The 20,897-nt window shown below is 45.9% G+C and overlaps 1 protein-coding gene across 1 annotated transcript in view; it reads right to left on the reverse strand.

Annotated features, from left to right (window-relative positions):
• Positions 1-20,897, reverse strand: part of pcdh15b (protocadherin-related 15b) — a 204,932-nt gene that overhangs the window by 16,476 nt on the left and 167,559 nt on the right. Inside the window, 5 exon segments of the mRNA XM_082970434.1 lie at positions 2,228-2,316; positions 3,118-3,336; positions 6,578-6,705; positions 8,293-8,433; positions 10,039-10,148. Coding sequence (XP_082826560.1) covers positions 2,228-2,316; positions 3,118-3,336; positions 6,578-6,705; positions 8,293-8,433; positions 10,039-10,148 — 687 coding nt within the window.

Consider the following 20,897-nt stretch of genomic DNA (forward strand, 5'->3'; position numbering starts at 1 on the left):
AGGATCTCTGGGAAAATTGTAAATTATATGTTAAATCCAAATGGTAATAACGTACTGCAAATCATAGTTGCTACACCGACCTGTAGCTGTACTCCATTTCACCACTTGATACTGAGCTAACGCTGCCTCAACTGTTTAAAAAGGAAGAGGCCTTGACTGAATGGATTCGGGCTCACTGAAAGGATTTCTCAGTCTGAGGATGCGTCCTTGATCAGTACATGAATTAGGACAGTGATTAGAATGAGGTTGTGCATTGCATTTCCAATGGAAACACATGGCACCCTATATCCTCCTTGAGACCGTCAGCAACTATAAAGAGTCAATTCCCACACGTTTCCATGACCCTGTCAAAATCACCTCGCGCTCTAAATGGTTTTGGATTGCAATGTAGAGCCAAAAATGGTGCTCCATCTCCAAAATTCTTAATCGAAGTATCTACAATAGAATCAGTTCAAGGCAAATGCATCTCAAATGGCACGCTGTTCACTATAAAGTGCACTACCCACTATACCAGCATAGGGCTCTGGTCAAAGGTAGTTCACTATGTAGGAAATAGCGGCCAGTTCAGACACAACCCTTGTTTGGTAGTGGGCGTCTGCAGCCAGAAGCTCTGATCTGAGCGGGACGGCAACGGCAAAATAGGTGTTGAAACAATTACCTGCTGTGCCCTGGATGTTCCCACTCCCCAGGGAAACTCCAAAAAGAGGATGGTAGGAGAGAATTGTAACCAAATGGATGCATTTCTGCTTGGGTGGGGAGAACACTAATAAACTAGGTGGCTCCACAGCTGGGGCCATAGCCCTTGGAGCTAAAGTGGAGACCTGGGATGAGGTCCTGTCAGAGGAAGTCCATCATGGAGGACTGGTACTGTATGACTGTTTGTCAGTAAGTGGATAGGTTGAGTGATGGATAGGTGTACAGAAGCAATACAGCCAATACACACAAGCTCACGCACAGTCAGTATGCTGGAATTCAGCTGCACCCACACACGCTCTTCCCCCACCCCCCACCTCAGAGGAACAGGAGACAGCCAGGGAGCCACTGACACTTTCCCTCTCTCCCTCATTTGCAATTTAGCTTCAGAGAGAAGTTGGATGCCTTTCTGATCACAATGCTAATAGCTAAGCAGTACGCTCAAGACAAGGATGGAACCAACCAGTGGCTGTGTGAAGTGTATGACAGAGCTCTGACAGAGCCGCGGAGACTGGAGGTGAGCGGCTCTAACGGAAACTGAAGGGAGGCTCTAACGGAAACTGAAGGGAGGCTCTAACGGAAACTGAGGGAAGGCTCTAACGGAAACTGAGGGAAGGCTCTAACGGAAACTGAGGGAAGGCTCTAACGGAAACTGAGGGAAGGCTCTAACGGAAACTGAAGGGAGGCTCTAACGGAAACTGAGGGAAGGCTCTAACGGAAACTGAGGGAAGGCTCTAACGGAAACTGAGGGAAGGCTCTAACGGAAACTGAGGGAAGGCTCTAACGGAAACTGAGGGAAGGCTCTAACGGAAACTGAGGGAAGGCTCTAACGGAAACTGAGGGAAGGCTCTAACGGAAACTGAGGGAAGGCTCTAACGGAAACTGAGGGAAGGCTCTAACGGAAACTGAGGGAAGGCTCTAACGGAAACTGAAGGGAGGCTCTAACGGAAACTGAGGGAAGGCTCTAACGGAAACTGAGGGAAGGCTCTAACGGAAACTGAGGGAAGGCTCTAACGGAAACTGAGGGAAGGCTCTAACGGAAACTGAGGGAAGGCTCTAACGGAAACTGAGGGAAGGCTCTAACGGAAACTGAGGGAAGGCTCTAACGGAAACTGAGGGAAGGCTCTAACGGAAACTGAGGGAAGGCTCTAACGGAAACTGAGGGAAGGCTCTAACGGAAACTGAGGGAAGGCTCTAACGGAAACTGAGGGAAGGCTCTAACGGAAACTGAGGGAAGGCTCTAACGGAAACTGAGGGAAGGCTCTAACGGAAACTGAGGGAAGGCTCGCGTCGCCTACAACTTTAATTTGAGCAGCCGTCAAACAGCGGGACACCGTTTCATCTCGATAGAAGGCAGCGATAAAACCAACATTGCACACTGATTCATACAGCCCCCCCTGAAACACCTGCATGCCTGGGAACGGGCCAAAGGTAAGTGTTTGCATATCAAGTATAGGAGACGGCTTATAAGCACAGTCGCGACTTGACTGTTAAAATATGGATTATAAGATATCTTAGATATCTTCTACGTTACCCAAGGAGCTTGTCCTTGTTCTGTTCCACCACTGTAGGAGCAACGTTGGAGACCACCACCTGCATATCCATCAGATTCACCACGGATACCTGGGGAACAGGGTTCAATCAGATGATCAATGGTACAGACACAAAACAAGCATCTATTTCTCTCCCCTCCGTAACTTCTACAAATAAGCTTTAACGTTGGACAGCAGGTTAAACCACACGGAAAATCTCCCTGTAGTTTGTGCAGTACCCATGAAATGAAGCTTCCCATTGGAATTAGATGAACTTAGCCACAGCGTGGTTCCTCTCGTTCAGGCAAGGCTCTGGCCGAGCCAGCCTCTTCTTTCATTAAGAGCAAAGGGAGTAAAATAGGCTGCTCAAGGCCGCAATGTATAATCAATGGTCCCCATCTGCCCTGGGACAGTTCAATTTGCAACAAACTGGGAAGAGGCCAGCACGGAAGGAACACGCATTCATCTACTCTCTCGGGGATAGCTAGCCTATCTACCACAAGGCTGGCACAGGACACGGACCATTGATTAGCTGGAGTAGCAACACCATGCTTTTTTACAAATGCAATTCCCGTGGGAAGCTTTTGAGTGTGTCTTTTGGGAGGGCTGGGGTGTTTAGTGCCAATATACACCTGGGGAGCGGAGATATTGATATTGTGGATATCGACACACTTAATGTTGGTCCCTCGGTTATTTTTAAAAGAGCCATAAGCTGGAATTGATCAAGGCTGGGAAGAAGGCTATGAAAAGCTGGCACTGACAGAACTTAGCATTGAACAAAGACTCTGTGGGCACCAGACGGAGACCAATGGCTTTTCAGGGCACAGCGACAGAAATAGAACGGCTAGAACGGACATTCCCGTTCAATTCTCTGGGAGCAGGACAAACTCACCACCACCTCTGCCTTGCTGCTCAGCCCCCCCTCGCCGTAATTGTCAGTGGCGACCACTTCAAACTTGAAGTAGGACCGTCGCATGTTCCTGTACATAATGGCAGTCTTGATGATGCCGGTGTAGGGCTCAATGACAAAGCCATCCTTGCCGTCGGTGGTGGGGGGGATAATAATCCTGTATTGCATGGAGCTGTAATTCCCTGTGTCCTTGTCCAGGGCCTGAGACAGACAAACACAGACACATGGGAGTCAAAGGATTCAAGAGGTTCAAACACAGCAGCGTCATCAACAACAACACAACATCAAGATACAGATCAACTCATCCATCGAAAATGAAAGGGCACAGATTGATTCTTGGGGCAGTTGTAGTTCTCAATTCTTGCTGTAGGGGGAGTCTTTGAGCTGCGAGCCACTCTCCAACAGAGAAACTCCTGTCAATCTGCCCAGCTGATTTCACCATTTGCCACATTGCTCTGCAGTGACATTGATTTATAATACCTTTCTACGACTGGGACTGAGTGTGACAGCACTGTGCCCTGCCCCGCCGGAGTCATTAATACAAATTAGATATTTCCTATATTCTGCAAGATTCATTCAACTCAATCGTACACCACAGGCTAACACTATATATCTAAAATGTTCTTTGGTAACAGCTTCCACCACCTGGGTTAGTTATTGGTGATACCAGACCAGGAAAGAACACATCAGTCTATGAATGCAGAGTGAAAATGTGGCACAGAGACAGCGCAAGCGGAGAAAGGAGAGCTCTTTGACTGTGTTCTGAAAGAAAGCCCAACCTGTTTGAAACTGTGGATCAGATTTGAGGCTGATTTGCTGTGAAACCCTCATGACATTGGATTTGTTCTTTGCAGAGGTTCCTCTTTGTTCTCCTATATATACACAGAGACACAAATGCATTCCTCCAAAACGACTTATAGTAATTATCAGATCAATGTGTCCTTCACAGACAACATGTGTCGCTTAGACAACGACTCATTATTTATTTCTACATTGCCACGTCTCACTTCTGTCTCTCGCTCTCTCCCCGCATGAAAAGAATACTGTAATATTCACTGTGGTGTTTTTGCAGACTTTACTGTTGTATTCACTGTAGTGTATTTGTGGACTGTAGTACAGTATACTGTAGTATTTACTGAAGTGTTTTTGCAGACATTACTGTAGTTTTTACTATAGCGTTTTTGTTTTATTATCTTTGACATAGAAGTGGAGGCTTTTTTTCTTTCAGGAAACCTGTAGGAAAAATACAAAGAGAGACATTTCCATAACCTGTAGGTTGGTAGTACTAAGGACTGTATGGATAGTTCAGAGCTTCTGTTCTTTTCTATACACTTTAGGGAACACAATATGGTTTATACTTGGCATGTAGGTTTCTCACTTATGGGTGACACAAATTGCGACATGCGGGAGGGGAAAGGGCAGGGTATATGCAAATTAAATACTGTAATATTTACTATAGTTAAAAAAAAGTGTAGTGTTTTTGCGGGCTGTAGTGTTACGGCAGACGTTACTGTAGTATTTACTACAGTGTTTTTTTTTGTAGATAATACTGTAGTATATACTGTGGTATTTACTGTAGTAGTGTACAGTATACTACAACATTCTATAGTAAGTACTACACATGATTGAGGGATACTACAGTGTGTAGTATAGCATTCTACAGTATACTACAGTTTGCTACATAATTCTGTAGTAAGTACTGTAGTATTCCATAGTAAACTGTAGTATGTTCTCATGTGTGTCCATCTATCCCTTCTTCAGGTTATACACCACTCCACAGGGGTTTAGATTCCTTCTTTCTCCCTAAAAACCTATTTAAAGAAGGATTTCAAAGTAGATTAGTCTAATCTTAGAGATACTGAGCGGCTTTTACAGAAATCTATATTCAGATCTTCTATGAATTTACGATTAGTTAAGCAACAGGGAATAGGTATGAATACTAAAGAGGAAGATATTGACCCGGACGATGAGTGAAACACCTGAGAAAGTTGAATGATACCGTTAGGAGATGGAACCAGTGGGAGTCTCAGCTCAGTAAATCTTTGACCCAGTAATTCCATTACCTCCTGGTCGAAAGGATTATCTCTCTTTAGAGGCTCCTGGCAAACCCGTTTGCAACTGTGTGCTCTGCACTAACAGTCTTGCTGCCTACTCCAGTTGCACACAGACATGGTACAGGCAGATACAGGCAGATACAGGCAGATACAGGCATGGTAGAGGCAGAGACAGGCAGGCAGAGACAGGCAGACAGACAGACAGGCAGAGACAGACAGACAGACAGACAGACAGACAGGCAGAGACAGACAGACAGACAGACAGACAGACAGACAGACAGACAGACAGACAGACAGAGACAGACAGACAGACAGAGACAGACAGACAGACAGACAGACAGACAGACAGACAGACAGACAGACAGACAGACAGACAGACAGACAGACAGACAGGCAGGCAGGCAGAGACAGACAGACAGGCAGGCAGAGACAGGCAGGCAGAGACAGGCAGGCAGAGACAGGCAGGCAGAGGCAGACAGACAGACAGACAGACAGACAGACAGACAGACAGACAGACAGACAGACAGACAGACAGACAGACAGACGTCTACGGCTCATCATTCTGCAACAGAGCATGAGATGCAAATGACCATCCAGCGGGTAGTGATTAGGATTATAATGAAAGGTGCCCTTGTGTGGGCGCTGTATAGTCTGCCCTCATCACTGCGCGTGCACGCCCACCCACCCACCCAACAGGTGTCACAGTGGCTTTAGCTACAAAAGGTGCGAAAAATAAACACCAAAACAACACGTTGAACATGTGAATGCACACCCTGGTGCACACACAGGGAATAATTCCCTTTCACACAGGATGGTGTGGCATGCGATTGACAGGTGTGTGGACATTTGTATGTGAGAGCCTCTACGGCCTTAGCATTCTAAGTATTGCCAGGGGTGTCGGAAAGTCTCAGATGTTAGAGCCTCCAGCTGGTAATGCATTGTCAACACGGGCTAAAGATACCGGCAGGGAAAATAACAGTCCTCCCAGGATTACAACTACAAAACTCTGCATTTCAAATGCAAACACAGATAATCACTCAACCAGACACATTTTTGGGGCGTAAAACCTTTCTGTTCCTTTGGCTGGTTTCATTGTGAGGAGGAGTGATCGTGAAATGTGTCACGTATATTTGACGATGTTTTGATAGTTCCATGTTAGAAAAGTTCAATTGCAGAAAATAATGGGTTGTTCTTTTAAGACACCAATTGCACTATCTAGAAGTGGTACACTTAGGCTGTGTTCAGACAGGCAGCCCAATTCTGATCTTTTTTTCACTAATTGGTCTTTTGACCAATCAGATCAGTGCTGAAAAAGCTTTGGAAAAATAAAACAGAATTGGGCTGCCTGTCTAAACGCAGCCTTTGTGTTTGAAAAGAGCTGGTTGTACCTGAACTTGTAGTACAGAAGTGAATGTTTTGGCGTCCTCTGCCACTCCTCCCAGGTACAAGGGTTTGGTAAAGACAGGAGGGTGATCATTCTCATCCCAAACGTCAATGAACACCCTCGCTGTGTTAGCTGCAAACAGAGGAGAAAGAAACAAGGAATTCAAAATGAACCCCCAGAGAAAAGGTGAATCTCATTTGGATTAAATGGAACTGGAAAAAAACTAGAGGGCATGTCTAAACAGCCTAAATGTGCATCATATACAAAATAGGAAGTCTACAATTCACTGCCAACACACTGATTTAGACGTTTGACTAATATAGTACAACACTGCATTGCGGTTTGTCATAGTAAAAAGCCAAGCCACATCCTGAAGGGTTACAACTGCGCCGAGGGACCTTGCCAAATAAAATGCCATACATCATCTGACAAAATGCTCTGGGACCGACCAAGGGGACAGTAGAGTCGGCACATTTCTGGTTTATCCCTGCCAGGATGTCCAATGTTACAGCGGATGACAACACTAAACGGGCAACAACAGGAGAGTACCTGCAGCTGCGATGCAACACACAGACACATGCACGCAAACGCGCACGCAAATGTACGCACGCAGGCACACAAGCCACACACACACATGCCCCTGTTGAATCAGTGAGGTGGCTCTAATCACTTGAACAAAGTGTCTTCATTATACAGTTGATGGTGGCCACCTTCATAGCCAAACGCAACGGGGAGAACCCATCCACACTACGCTCGAGAGCAGCCATTTAACACTCCACCTCCTCCAGTGGAATGAATCAAACAACATCAATAGCCCCCCCCCCCCCATGATGATACTCCCACCGCATCTCAACTCTAGCTGCCAGGCCTGCTTCAGTGGAACGAGGAATTAATCTATTGCCATTGGGTGTCCTCGATCACGTTTGCTGCTGCCCCATCTCAGCTTGAATGACACATAGTGAGTGGCCAGGGTATATAAGTCAAACCATTACAAGGAGGGGGAAATGAAACAATTTTCAGTCAATTGAGTATGAGTAAAGAAAAACCTACAATATCTATTACAAAGCGCAATACAAAAATATCTATCTGTGTATAACATACAGCTGTGACTATATCCACAAGTGTTTCCTTCATTCTAGATGTAAGTGGATAACAGCGCTATTGGAATCAAATTGATTTGAGTGATTTGTTTCTGCATATTGAGGAGACATGATAAGATTGGCAAGAAATGAATGACTTGTTTAATCTGCCACATGAACCAGTAACTGCTTAATTAAAATGTATCCTCCGCTGCAACTCAGCACGATGTTGACTAATTAGAAAACTAAATAACGTGAAAGGACGAGGCGTGCTTTTAGTCTTCTGGAAAAAAGCAAAGATGGGAAATAATTTACAGCTAAATGCCAGACACATTTCTGTTACAAGAGAGAGAAAGACGGTAGAAACAAACATTTGAATTACTCCAATTAAGGCCGTAAAAAGCTATTTGGCCGACAATTGCCTTCAGTTTTTAAACCTCTCTGAGGCAATTACCCCACAGAAGGCTTTTGCTACTACGGCTGACCTTGTAAAACAACACATTTCACTGCACCTATCCGGTGTATGTGACAATAAAACATACAAAAAAAGAAGACTTTTAGCCCTGGGCAAAAGTAATGCACTATATAGGAAACAGGGTGCAATTTCCCAAGTGACAGTTTAAATGGCAGGCAGGCTTACTCTTGGAGGGCGCCCTGAGATTGGAACCGACCACTCCCATGGAGTCAGCCTCCACTTTGAGGATGTAGCTGGCATTGGTCTCGTAGTCCAGCTGCTTGGCCGTAGAGAACACCCCGGTGCTGTTGTTGAGCCGGAATACGCCTGGGAGATACATTCAGATCAACAGAGTAGAGCTAGAGTCAGCACCGTATCATATCAGTCCGGGGAGAGGAGGGAGTCACGCATAATGCACAGAGCAGAGCAGAGCTAGCACCATATCAGAATGTATCAGCCCCTAGGTAGAATGGCAAGGGCATTCACCTCCCCAAATCCCACTGTGTGTAGTGTCAAGTGTTGAGGCACGACACCAGAGAGAGATCACGCTACACTGGAGAATCACTGAGTCAATGATTGTTTTTTTGTTGTGTAAGGCATAATTGATGACTTACACTGAAACACATAGCTAGTTCTCACTTTTCAGACCTAGAAATTAATTCCCCCAGCACGCCATAAACGTTAAAAGCCACAACGATGAAGGACACTGTCATTATCTTCCCGAGCTTCTTCATTGAATCTAATGAGAGTTAAAAGTGAAACCAATTCCCTTTGTTTCCAAATGAATAAATGCTTCAGATGCAGTTTTAGTGCAAGGCTCAATATGGGGATGCAATTTGATATTTTCCCACTCTGAAAAGCATGAGCCCCGGTTTTAATCACAGTGAGGAATGGTGGGAGGACGGTAGGGTCTAATCATCCCTCAGGGAACTTCTACATGGCAGAAACTGTCAGCAACAGGGGACACTGACTAGTGCACACAAACATACACACACTTTGGTAGACTTAGGGGCAAAAAAAGAGCGCAGTCTCAGGACAGATGGTACTCTTTTAGGTCCTTTAGACCATGACTATGACAGTGCATATCTTACATTGAACATATTTTACATTACCCCTCGCTCAAGGCAAATGGTGAAATCATTCTGAGGTGCGGAGGGTTCATAACTAAATGATGAGAAAGTAAGTGACTGACTAGAGCCACTGTTCCTAGGCCGTCATTGAAAATATGAATGTTCTTAACTGACTTGCCTAGTTAAACAAAGGTTAAATAAAAATATAAATAAATAGAGCTGTGTAGAGCCACATAGAGCTGTAAAGAGCCATATAGAGCCACATAGAGCTGTAAAGAGCCATATAGAGCTGTATAGAGCTGTATAGTCAGAGCTGTATAGAGCTGTATAGAGCTATATAGAGCCACATAGAGCTATATAGAGCCACAGAGCTGTATAGAGCCACAGAGCTGTATAGAGTCACAGAGCTGTATCGAGCTGTATAGAGCTGTATAGAGTCACATCGAGCTGTATAGAGCCACATCGAGCTATATAGAGCCACATAGAGCTGTATAGAGCCACATAGAGCTGTATAGAGCCACAGAGCTGTATAGAGCCACATAGAGCTGTATAGAGCCACATAGAGCTGTATAGAGCCACATAGAGCTGTATAGAGCCACATAGAGCTGTATAGAGCCACATAGAGCTGTATAGAGCCACATAGAGCTGTATAGAGCCACATAGAGCTGTATAGAGCCACATAGAGCTGTATAGAGCCACATAGAGCTGCATGCATGGCTCTTTGAGTGACCTCATCACTACTTCATGTTGTTTATAGTGTGTCAGAATAAATTAGTGGCACTATCACTGCTGTATAGAAAATGATAACATGGCCTCTGGAACTAGGTCAAAGGTATAGTGTAGGTTACAGTATGCTACTCACCTCCCTCATTGCCCTCCACTATAGAGTAAATTATTGTTTGATTGATAGCAGCAGCCAGGATGACCCCGACCACCTTCCCCACCTTAGCCATCTCACTCACCGGGGGAAACCTGTAAGAAAACACACACACACACACACACACACACACACACACAGAAATTACCCAATTTTTTTCAGGCCACATGTTAGCTATTGATCTCTGCCAGCGCTATAATCCGCATTCCATACCGCACTGCTGTTCATACTAATACCAATAGGCACAACATCTTTAGGTCCTAAAGGGTATTTTTCATATTTGCCATTTAAATCAGCAATTGACTTTCTGACTAATTAGAGCTGTTAATTGACCAAAAAAAGTGCCAGAGAGGAATAAGCAACTGCAGGACTATGGTCCTTGAGGCATTGAGTTGGGCACCCTTGCCATTGGGCATGTGTTTTATTCCACTTCCTCAGACCTAAAACTCTATCTGACGTACTGTAGTTGAAAAAGACAAGCAGCAAAAACACCCACTTATATACAGAGGAGTTGGAACAAACAGAGGAAAAGTAGACAAACTACCCACTTACTTTTACACAGAGAAGTGTCCTGCTAACCCAGGATATGACTGACTGTGGAGCAACCTTGTTTACAAATCATTTCTGCATGATATGGTGTAATGACAACATTAATGGAAACACTGGCAGAGATACTGTAATTGCTTTGCCAAATAGCTTGATTATACATACTCCTACTTGGCACTGTGAAATCTCCCAGGTCAATTTCATTTAATTAAATAAACTCAATTCATGTGGTCTCTGATCACAGCTGGTTCACCTCGAAAATATTGGCAATTAACTAGGTAAGTTATTACAATTTCATAAACATTCCGTTGATTTGACTCATATCACAAACAAAATGTGCATGTTAAAAGCAACTGAACGACAGATTAAATGGGCGTAGGGCAAATAAAGCAAACATCTAAAAGCTGTGGTGGATGCAGACATTCCACGGGGGGTCTTGAAGGTCTCAATGAAAGACAGGGAAGGTTCTCCCAGTCTGTAATCCCAACATATTTCAAACTGACCACCATTGTCCCTGTTCCCAAGAAATTTACGGTAACCTGTCTTAGTGACTATCCCTCTATAGCACTCAGATCTGTTAATTATGAAGTGCTTTGATAGGCTGGTCATGACATACATCAACATCATCATCCCAGACATCCTAGACACACAACAATTTGCATACCGCACCAACAGATAAACAGAGGACGCAATCTCAACTGCACTTCATACGCCATCTCCCACCTGCACAAGAGGGGAAATGTGGGAATGCTGAACATAGACTACAGCTCAGTGTTCAACACCATACAAGCTCATCACCAACAGAGAAACCCTGGGACTGAACAACTCCCTCTGCAACTGGATCCTGGACTTCCTAATAGGCCGGCCCCAGGTGGTGAGGGTAGGCAACAACACCTCTGCTACACTGACCCTTAACTGAGGGCCCCTCAGGGGTGTGTGCTTAGTCACCTCCTGTACTCCCTGTTCACCCACGACTGCATGGCCACGTACAACTCCAATACCATCATCAAGTTTGCTGACGACATGACGGCGTTAGGCCTGATCACCGACGGCGATGAGACAGCCTACAGGAGGAGGTCAGAGACTTCGCAGTGTGGTGCCAGGACAACAACCTCTGCCTTAATGTCAGTAATACCAAGGACCAGATCGTGGACTACAGGAGAAAGAAGGGAGAGCGTGGCTGTAGTGGAGTGGGTCTAGTTCCTTGGCGCCCACATCACTAAGGACTTAACATGGTCCACACACACCAGCACAGTGATAAAAAGGGCACGACAGCACTTCTTCCCCCTCAGGAAGCTGAAAAGATTTGGTATGGGCCCTCAGATCCTCAAAAGGTTGTACAGCTGCACCACCGAGAGCCTCTTGACTGGCTGCATCACCGCTTAGTATGGCAAATGCACCGCCCTCGACCGCAAAGCGCTACAGAGGTTGGTGCGGACAGCCCAATACATCACTGGGGCCCAGCTCCCTGCCATTAAGGACTTTTATATCAGGCGGTGTCAGAGGAAGGCCCGTAAAATTGACATAGATTCCAGCCACCCAAGTCATAGACTGTTCACTCTGCTACCGCCCGGCAAACAGTACCGGAGCATCGGCTCTCGGACCAACAGGTTCCAAAACAGCTTCTATCCCCAAGCCATAAGAGTGTTAACTAGCCATAAGGCTGTTAAATACTTAAATGGTTACCCTGATGATCTGCACTGACCCTATGCACACTCCCAAGACTATATATAAACACTAGTACACTGACACTCCCACACAAAAACTCAAGAACACATATTGATTAAACACAAACACACAAAAACACTTTTACACTCATCATATGCTGCTGCTACACTGTTGTTTATTTTACATTTATTATTATCTATCCTGATGCCTAGTCACTTCACCCTGCCTTCATGTACACATCTACCTCAAATACCTTATTATTATCATCATCATCATCTATCCTGATGCCTAGTCACTTTCCACTGCCTTCATGTACATACAGTGCATATGGAAATTATTCAGACTGCTTCACTTTTTCTATATTTTGGTACGTTACAGCCTTATTCTAAAATGTATTAAATTGTTTATTTTTCTCATCAATCTACACACAATACCCCATAATGACAAAGTAAAAACAGGTTTTTGGCTGCGATTACAGCCTCAAGTCTTCTTGGGTATGACGCTACAAGCTTGGCACACCTGTATTTGGAGAGTTTCTCCCATTCCTCTCTGCGGATCCTCTCAAGCTCTGTCAGGTTGGATGGGGAGTGTCGCTGCACAACTATTTTCAGGTCTCTCCAGAGATGTTCGATCGGGTTCAAGTCCGGGCTCTGGCTGGGCCATTCAAGGACATTCAGAGACATGTCCCAAAGCCACTCTTACAATGTCTTGGCTGTGTGCTTAGTGTCGTTGTCCTGTTGGAAGGTGAACCTTCGCCCCGGTCTGAGGTCCTGAGTGCTCTGGAGCAGGATTTCATCATGGATCTCTCTGTACTTTGCTCCGTTCATCTTTCCCTTTATCCTGACTAGTCTCCCAGTCCCTGCAGCTGAAAAAGATCCCCACAGCATGATGCTGCCACCACCATGCTTCACCGTAGGGATCGTGCCAGGTTTCCTCCAGACTTGATGCTTGGCATTCAGGCCAAAGAGTTCAATCTTGGTTTCATCAGACCAGATAATCTTGTTTCTCATGGTCTGAGAGTCCTTTAGGTGCCTTTTGGCAAACTCCAAGTGGTCTGTCATGTGCCTTTTACTGAGGAGTGGCTTCCGTCTGGCCACTCTACCATAAAGGCCTGATTGGTGGAGTGCTGCAGAGATGGTTGTCCTTCTGGGAGGTTCTCCCATCTCCACAGAGGAACTCTGGAGCTCTGTCAGAGTGACCATCGGGTTCTTGCTCACCTCCCTGACCAAGGCCCTTCTCCGCAGATTGCTCAGTTTGGCCGAGCAGTCAGCTCTAGGAAGAGTCTTGGTAGTTCCAAACTTCTTCCATTTAAGAATGATGGAGGCCACTGTGTTCTTGGGGACCTTCAATGCTGCAGAAAAGTTTTGGTTCCCGTCCCCAGATATGTGCCTCGATACAATCCTGTCTCTGAGCTCTAAGGACAATTCCTTCGACCTCATGGCTTGGTTTTTGCTCTGACATGCACTGTCAACTGTGGGACCTTATATTGACAGGTGTGTGCCTTTGCAAATAATGTCCAATTAATTTAATTTACCACAGGTGGACTCCAATCAAGTTGTAAACAGGGAAACAGGATGCACCTGAGCTCAATTTCGAGTCTCATAGCAAAGCATCTGAATACTTTTTTAGATTCTACAAATCTGTTTTCGCTTTTTCATTATGGGTTATTGTGTGTAGATTGAAGAGGATCTTTTTTTCCCATCCATTTTAGAATAAGGCTGTAACATAACACAATGTGGAAAAAGGGAAGAGGTCTGAATACTTTCCGAATGCACTGTATCTACCTCATACCTTGTACCCCTGCACATTGACTTGCCACTGGGAGATTTAGTGTGAGAGGACAGAGTGTTTTGTCCTATAAGGTGAATGGTGTTAACTAAGGACATCTTTGTAACCTGTTGTGACATTTCATTGACAAAGAAGAATATGACAAGAGATAGGAATATTCAAGTGAATCTTCTTGCGTCATTGTGTACTGTTTTCACAAGATATATTATAAATTGCAATACAATATGGAATTTACAAATTGCCATGCAATCTTAACCCTTGGAGACCCCAACCTAACAATATAACATATGTTTTTATTAACACAATGGCAAACCACATCACCCAAGGACAGTTTATCACTGTATTTCTGTCGTTCTTTATTGGTAAAATGTAAAGGCCTGAGATCACCCTTCTGTAAAGCTGAATCGTGTCGTCAAGGCTTGGAATGTCATCAATTGCCAGAGTGACACTTAATGGTATTCATAAAAAAACGATCTTCTGTTTCTCTGGTCTCTTTGCTAACCACAAGCCGCATGATAACAGTAACAATGTGTCAGAAGAACACAAACACCTCCTGCATGGTAATATGGCTGGGCTCAGGAATATTACTCTACCTGCATGCTAACCAATACCTTTCTATAGTCAGGAGCTGAGATTGTATTTCTGATGGGTTGTTGTTCTTAACTTTGGTAGCTGGGCTGACCGTTGGTTCACAGTGATACTGCCTCAGCTCTACTCCCCACCCATCCCCATCCTCACACCTTCCTGTGTCTGCCTCCCTCAAGGTCTCCACGACAACACGGGAGCTGCCTGCCGGGAATCAGTCGCCACATATTTCATGACACGGTGGGCATGTCAGAAACACCCACCCACCCTTCCCTTACACACACACACACCTATGACACACACACACTGACCTGCACATCAATACACTGAGACATACACACCAACACACACAAACCTCTATCCTCCACACACACACACACCCTCCTGTAGCATGCATGGAGGGAGAGTGCTCCACCTCACACATTCCCACATTCCCACATCCCCACAGTACCAGCCTCTCTTGGAAGGAAGGAGGATATTACTGAGAGTTGAGCTGTAATGCCTTTCTCCTCCAGTTATGAGGCAATTGGATGGCAGTGTGCGAGACGAGTCGCACTTAGACAACACACACACACACACACACACACACACACAGACTCACATTTTTTGTTATGCAAGACCATACTGAGGCAACGGGCTCTCAGTAGCTCATTCGCCCCCAGTAATCCCCCCTGACATTTCCCAATCAGCCGCTCCTAGCTGCCAAGTGAGTGGCGAGTGCTGCTCTGTTTGTACAGATAACACAAGAGGATGCTCATCTCTTCCCCTGGCTCTGACACAGCTCTAATGGCCACTCCACATAAGCAGACGGTTAAGTGTGAGAGACTAATGAGGTCCACAAAGCAATGCCCATATCACAGCTATCCCTGTTCCCCCATTCACTCTCTGACTCACCATGCTGTACCTACAATCTAGAGCATGGACTGCAGGCTATGGCACCTCGTAATAACTGGAAGGAAAGTTAAGCCTCCAAGCTTATGTAGCTTTCTGGAGGAATTTTAATGGAATGTTTGTGTTTTGAGTTGTTTTCCTCAGAGTGCTGTTAGTCGGTCTATGTAATAATGAATTTAAAAAACCTGCTGCACATTCACACCCCTTGACTTTTTCCAAATGTGTTGTGTTACAGCCTGCATTTAAAATGGATTCAATTTAGATTTGTTTGTCACTGGCCTACACACAATACCCCATAATGTCAAATACAGACTCAACCACAATGAAATGACCGGGGATGTTTTCCAATGGCTTGCAAAGAAGGGCACCTGTTGGTAGATGGGTAAAAATAAAAATAAAGACATTGACATTCAATATCCGTTTGAGCAAATTTAAGTTATTAATTACACTTTGGATGGTGTATCAATACACCCAGTCACTACAAAGATACAGGCGTCTTTCCTAACTCAGTTGCCGAAGAGGAAGGAAATCGCTCAGGGATTTCGCCATGAGCCTTTAAAACAGTTAGAGTTTAATGGCTGTGATAGGAAAAAAAACTGAGGTTGATCAACAACATTGTAGTTATTCTACAATATTAACCTAATTGACAGTGTGAAAAGGAAGACTGTGCAGAATGTTTGCAACAAGGCACTAAAGCAATACTGCAAAAAATGTGGCAAAGAAATGGACTTTTTGTCCTAAATACAAAGTGTTATGTTTGCTTATCCAATACAACACATTACTGAGTACCAGTCTCCATATTTTCAAGCATAGAGGTGGCTGTATAATGTATCCTGTATCATGTATTGTGTATCCTGAGGCTGAATTTATTGTAGTTGGGGATTTTAACAAAGCAAATGAGAAAAAGGCTCCCGAAATTCTATAAACATATTGATTGTTGTAATCGCGCTGCTAAAACTCTTGAAAATTGTTATACTACCTTCCAGAATGCATATAAGGACCTCCCCCGCCATCCATTCGGCAAATTGGACCACGATTGCATCTTGCTCCTCCCCTCCTATAGGCTGACACTCAAACAGGAAGCACCCGTGGTGAGGACTTTTCAACGCTGGTCTGACCAATCGGAATCCACACTTCAAGATTGTTTTGATCACGCGGACCGGGATATGTTCAGAGTAGCTTCAGGAAATAATATCGACACATATACCGATACGGTGAAAGATTTTATCAGGAAGTGCATATGAGAAGTTGTACCCACTGTGACTATTAAAACCTACCCCAACCAGAAACCGTGGATAGATGGGAGCATATGCGCAAACTGAAAGTGCAAACCACTGCATTTAACCAGGGCAAAAAGACTGGGAATATGGAATAATACAAACAGTGTAGTTACACCTCCGCATAGCAATCAAACAGGCTAAACGTCAGTATAGGGACAAAGTTGAGTCCCAGTTCAACAAGACGTATGTGGCAGGGTCTACAGACAATCACGGACTATAAAAGAAAAACCAACACGTCACAGACACAGACGTCTTGCTTCCAGACAGGCTGAACAACTTCTTCGCTTGCTTTGAGGATAATACGATCAGGAACCAAGGTAAGACCCAGACGCAGACTGTGTGGAAGTAACAATGTTTATTGTAACAAGGGCAAGAAAACGCCAGGTCAAGGCAGGCAGGGGTCGATAATCCAGAGTAGGAGCCAAGGTACAGGACGGCAGGCAAGCTCAGGGACAGGCAGAGTTCAGTAATCCAGAGGTGGAGCAAAGGTACAGGATGGCAGGCAGGGTCAGGGAGAGTGGTCAGGCGGGCGGGTACAGGGTCTGGACAGCCAAGGGTCAAAAACCAGGAGGATGAGAAAAAGAGAGGCTGGGAAAAGACAGGAGCTGACAGGATAAATACTGGTAAGCTTGACAAACAAGACGAACTGGCCCAGACATACAGAAAACACAGGTATAAATACCCAGAGGATAAGTGGGGAAGATGGGCGACACCTAGAGGGAGTGGAGACAAGCACAGATCAGGGCGTGACAGTACCCCCCACCCACCCCCCTTCTAGGGATGCCACCTGGCGTTCCACCTGGGCGGATACCTGGTTGACTGGGGTGCCAGCGGTGAAAGTCGGCGATGAGGGCTGGGTCCAAGATGTCTTTAGCGGGAACCCAGCACCTCTCCTCCGGGCCATAACCCTCCCTCCCAGTAACCCTCCCAGAGTTGTATCGGCAGTCTCCGGACTCGGGTAAGCTCAGATCCTCTCGGGAACATAGATGCAAGGGACTTCCGGAGTTCATCAGCTGCAAGGTGGGGTTAAAGTGATGAGTGAGTTGAGATCCGTCGGTAGTTCTCGGGCTGCCAGATCATCCTTTACCTCCTCCAATAATCCATTCAGGAACGTGTCGAATAGCACTTCCGGGTTCCAGGTACCCTCCGCTGCTAACGTACGGAACTCCACCGCATAGTCTGCAACACTGAGGTTGTCCTGCTGAAGCAACTTCCGGGCAGCCTCTCTCCCGGACACCGGAGCCTCAAACTTTTCTCACTTCCGCCACGAATACCTCCAGACTGAGGGAGACGGTGGATTGTTGCTCCCGCACCGCCATGGCACAGGCGAGTGCCCTCCTGAACATCAGCAAAATAATGTACGCTATCTTCGAGTGGTCCGAGGGGACGAAGAATACTGCAGCTCAAAAATGAGGGAGCACTGGGAGAGAAAGGCCCGGGCAGGTTCTGGAATCTCCATTGCAGCGCTCTGGGGGAGGTAAGCGGGGTTCCCGGGAAACCGGGGTGTTGGCGCTGCAACCAGCCGGGTTACAGAGGGGCTGGGTGGTTATCGTCGTGGTAGGCTGCCTAGTAGGCAACCCACGGAATTGCTCCCGCAATGCATCCAAGGCTAGGTCGTGACGTTCAGACCGCGACGCAACTCCTCGTGCCTACCAATGATGGCTCCTTGGGAGATGGCGTTGCGGAGCTGGTCTAAGTCTGCTGGGTCCGTCATGGCCAGTTCGTACTATCAGGAACCAAGGTAAGACCCAGATGCGGACTGTGCGAAGTAACAATGTTTATTGTAGCAACAGGGGCAGGCAAATGACAGGCAAATGACAGGTCAAGGCAGGCAGGGGTCAATAATCCAGAGGTGGAGCAAAGGTATAGGACGGCAGGCAGGCTCAGGGTCAGGGACAGGCAGAGTGGTCAGGCTGGCGGGTACAGGGTCAGGACAGGGAAGGGTCAAAAACCAGGAGGCCGAGAAAAAAAAGAGAGGCTGGGAAAAGACAGGAGCTAACAGGACAAATGTAAGCTTGACAAACAAGACGAACTGGCCCAAACAGACAGACAACACAGGTATAAATACCCCGAGGATAAGTGAGGATGATGGGCAACACCTGGAGGGGGTGGAGACAAGCACAAGGACAGGTGAAACAGATCAGGGGAGACAAATACAGTGTCACCGACACGGCCCGCTATCAAGGACTGTGGGCTCTCCTTCTCCGTGGCCGACATGAGTAAGACGTTTAAGCGTGGTAACCCTAGCAAAAAATAAAAATAAAATAAAGCCTCGCAAGGCTGCCGGCCCAGATGGTATTCCTAGCCACGTCCTCAAAGCATGCACAGATCAGCTGGCTGGTGTGTTTACAGATATATTCAACCAATCCCTATCCCAGTCTGTTGTTCCCGCATGCTTCAAGATGGCCAGCATTGTCCCGGTACCTAAGAAAGCAAACTTAATTGAACTAAATGACTATCACCCTGTAGCACTCACCTCTGTCATCATGAAGTGCTTTGAGAGACTAGTCAAGGATCATATCACCTCCACCCTACCTGATACCCTAGACCCACTTCAATTTGCTCACCGCCCTAATAGATCCACAGACGATGCAACCGCCACCACACTGCACACTGCACACTGCCCTGTCCCATCTGGACAAGAGGAATACCTATGTAAGAATACTGTTAATTGACTATAGCTCAGCATTCAACACCATAGTACCCTCCATCATCAAGCTCAAGGCCCTGGGTCTGAACCCTGCCCTGTGCAACTGGGTCCTTGACTTCCTGACGGGTCGCACCCCAGGTGGTGAAGGTAGGAAACAACACCGCTTCGCTGATCCTCAACACTGGGGCCCCACAAGGGTACGTGCTCAGCCCCCTCCTGTACTCCCTGTTCAACCATGACTGTGTGGCCAAGCACGCCGCCAACTCAATCAACTAGTTTGCAGACGACACAACAGTAGTAGGCTTGATTACCAACAACGATGAGACAGCCTATAGGGAGGAGGGGAGGGCTCTGGGAGTCTTGTGCCAGGAAAATAACCTCTCACTCAATGTCAACAAAACTAAGGAGATGATATCTACATCGATGAGACCGCAGTGGAGAAGGTGGAAATCTTCAAGTTCCTCAGCGTACACATCACTGACAAACTGAAATGGTCCACCCACACAGACAGTGTGGTGAAGAAGGTGCAACAGCGCCTCTTCAACCTCAGGAGGCTAAAGAAACTTGGCTTAACACCTAAAACTCTCAAACTTTTACAGATGCACAATTGAGAGCATCCTGTCGGGCTGTCTCACTGCCTAGTACGGCAACTGCACCGCCTACAACTGCAAAGCTCTCCACAGGGTGGTGCAGTCTTCCCAACGCATTACCGGGGGCAAACTTCCCGCCCTTCTGGACACCTACAGCACCCGATGCCATAGGAAGGCCAAAAAGATCATTAAGGACATCAACCACCCGAGCCACTGCCTGTTCACCCCGCTATCATTCAGAAGGCGAGGTCAGCACAGGTGCATCAAAGCTGGGACGAGAGACTAAAAAACAGCTTCAATCTCAAAGCCATCAGACTGCTAAACAACCATCACTAGCACATTAAAGGCGGCTGCCTATAGACATACGTAGAATAGGAATCACTGAACACTTTTAGAAATGGATCACTAGCCACTTTATTAATGTTTCCATATCTACAGTAACATTACTCATCTCATACGTATAAACTGCACTCCACACTATTCTACGGTATCTTAGTCACTTTTAAATTGTGTTTTTAACCTTTATTTAACTAGGCAAGTCAGTTAAGAACAAATTCTTATTTACAATGACGGCCTACCAAAAGGCAAAAGGCCTCCTACACATCACAACAAGAGACACAACACAACACTACACAAAGAGAGAGCTAAGACAACAACATATCAAGGTAGCAACACATGACAACACAGCATGGTAGCAACATAACATAACAACATGGTAGCAGCACAAAACAAGGTACAAACATTAGTCAACAGCACAAAGGTCAAGAAGGTAGAGACAACAATACATCACAGAAAGCAGCCACAATTGACAGTAATAGTGTCCATGATTGAGTCTTTGAATGAAGA

Source organism: Salmo salar, chromosome 28, assembly GCF_965601325.2.
Source record: "Salmo salar chromosome 28, fSalSal1, whole genome shotgun sequence".
NCBI classification, from domain to species: Eukaryota; Metazoa; Chordata; class Actinopteri; order Salmoniformes; family Salmonidae; genus Salmo; species Salmo salar.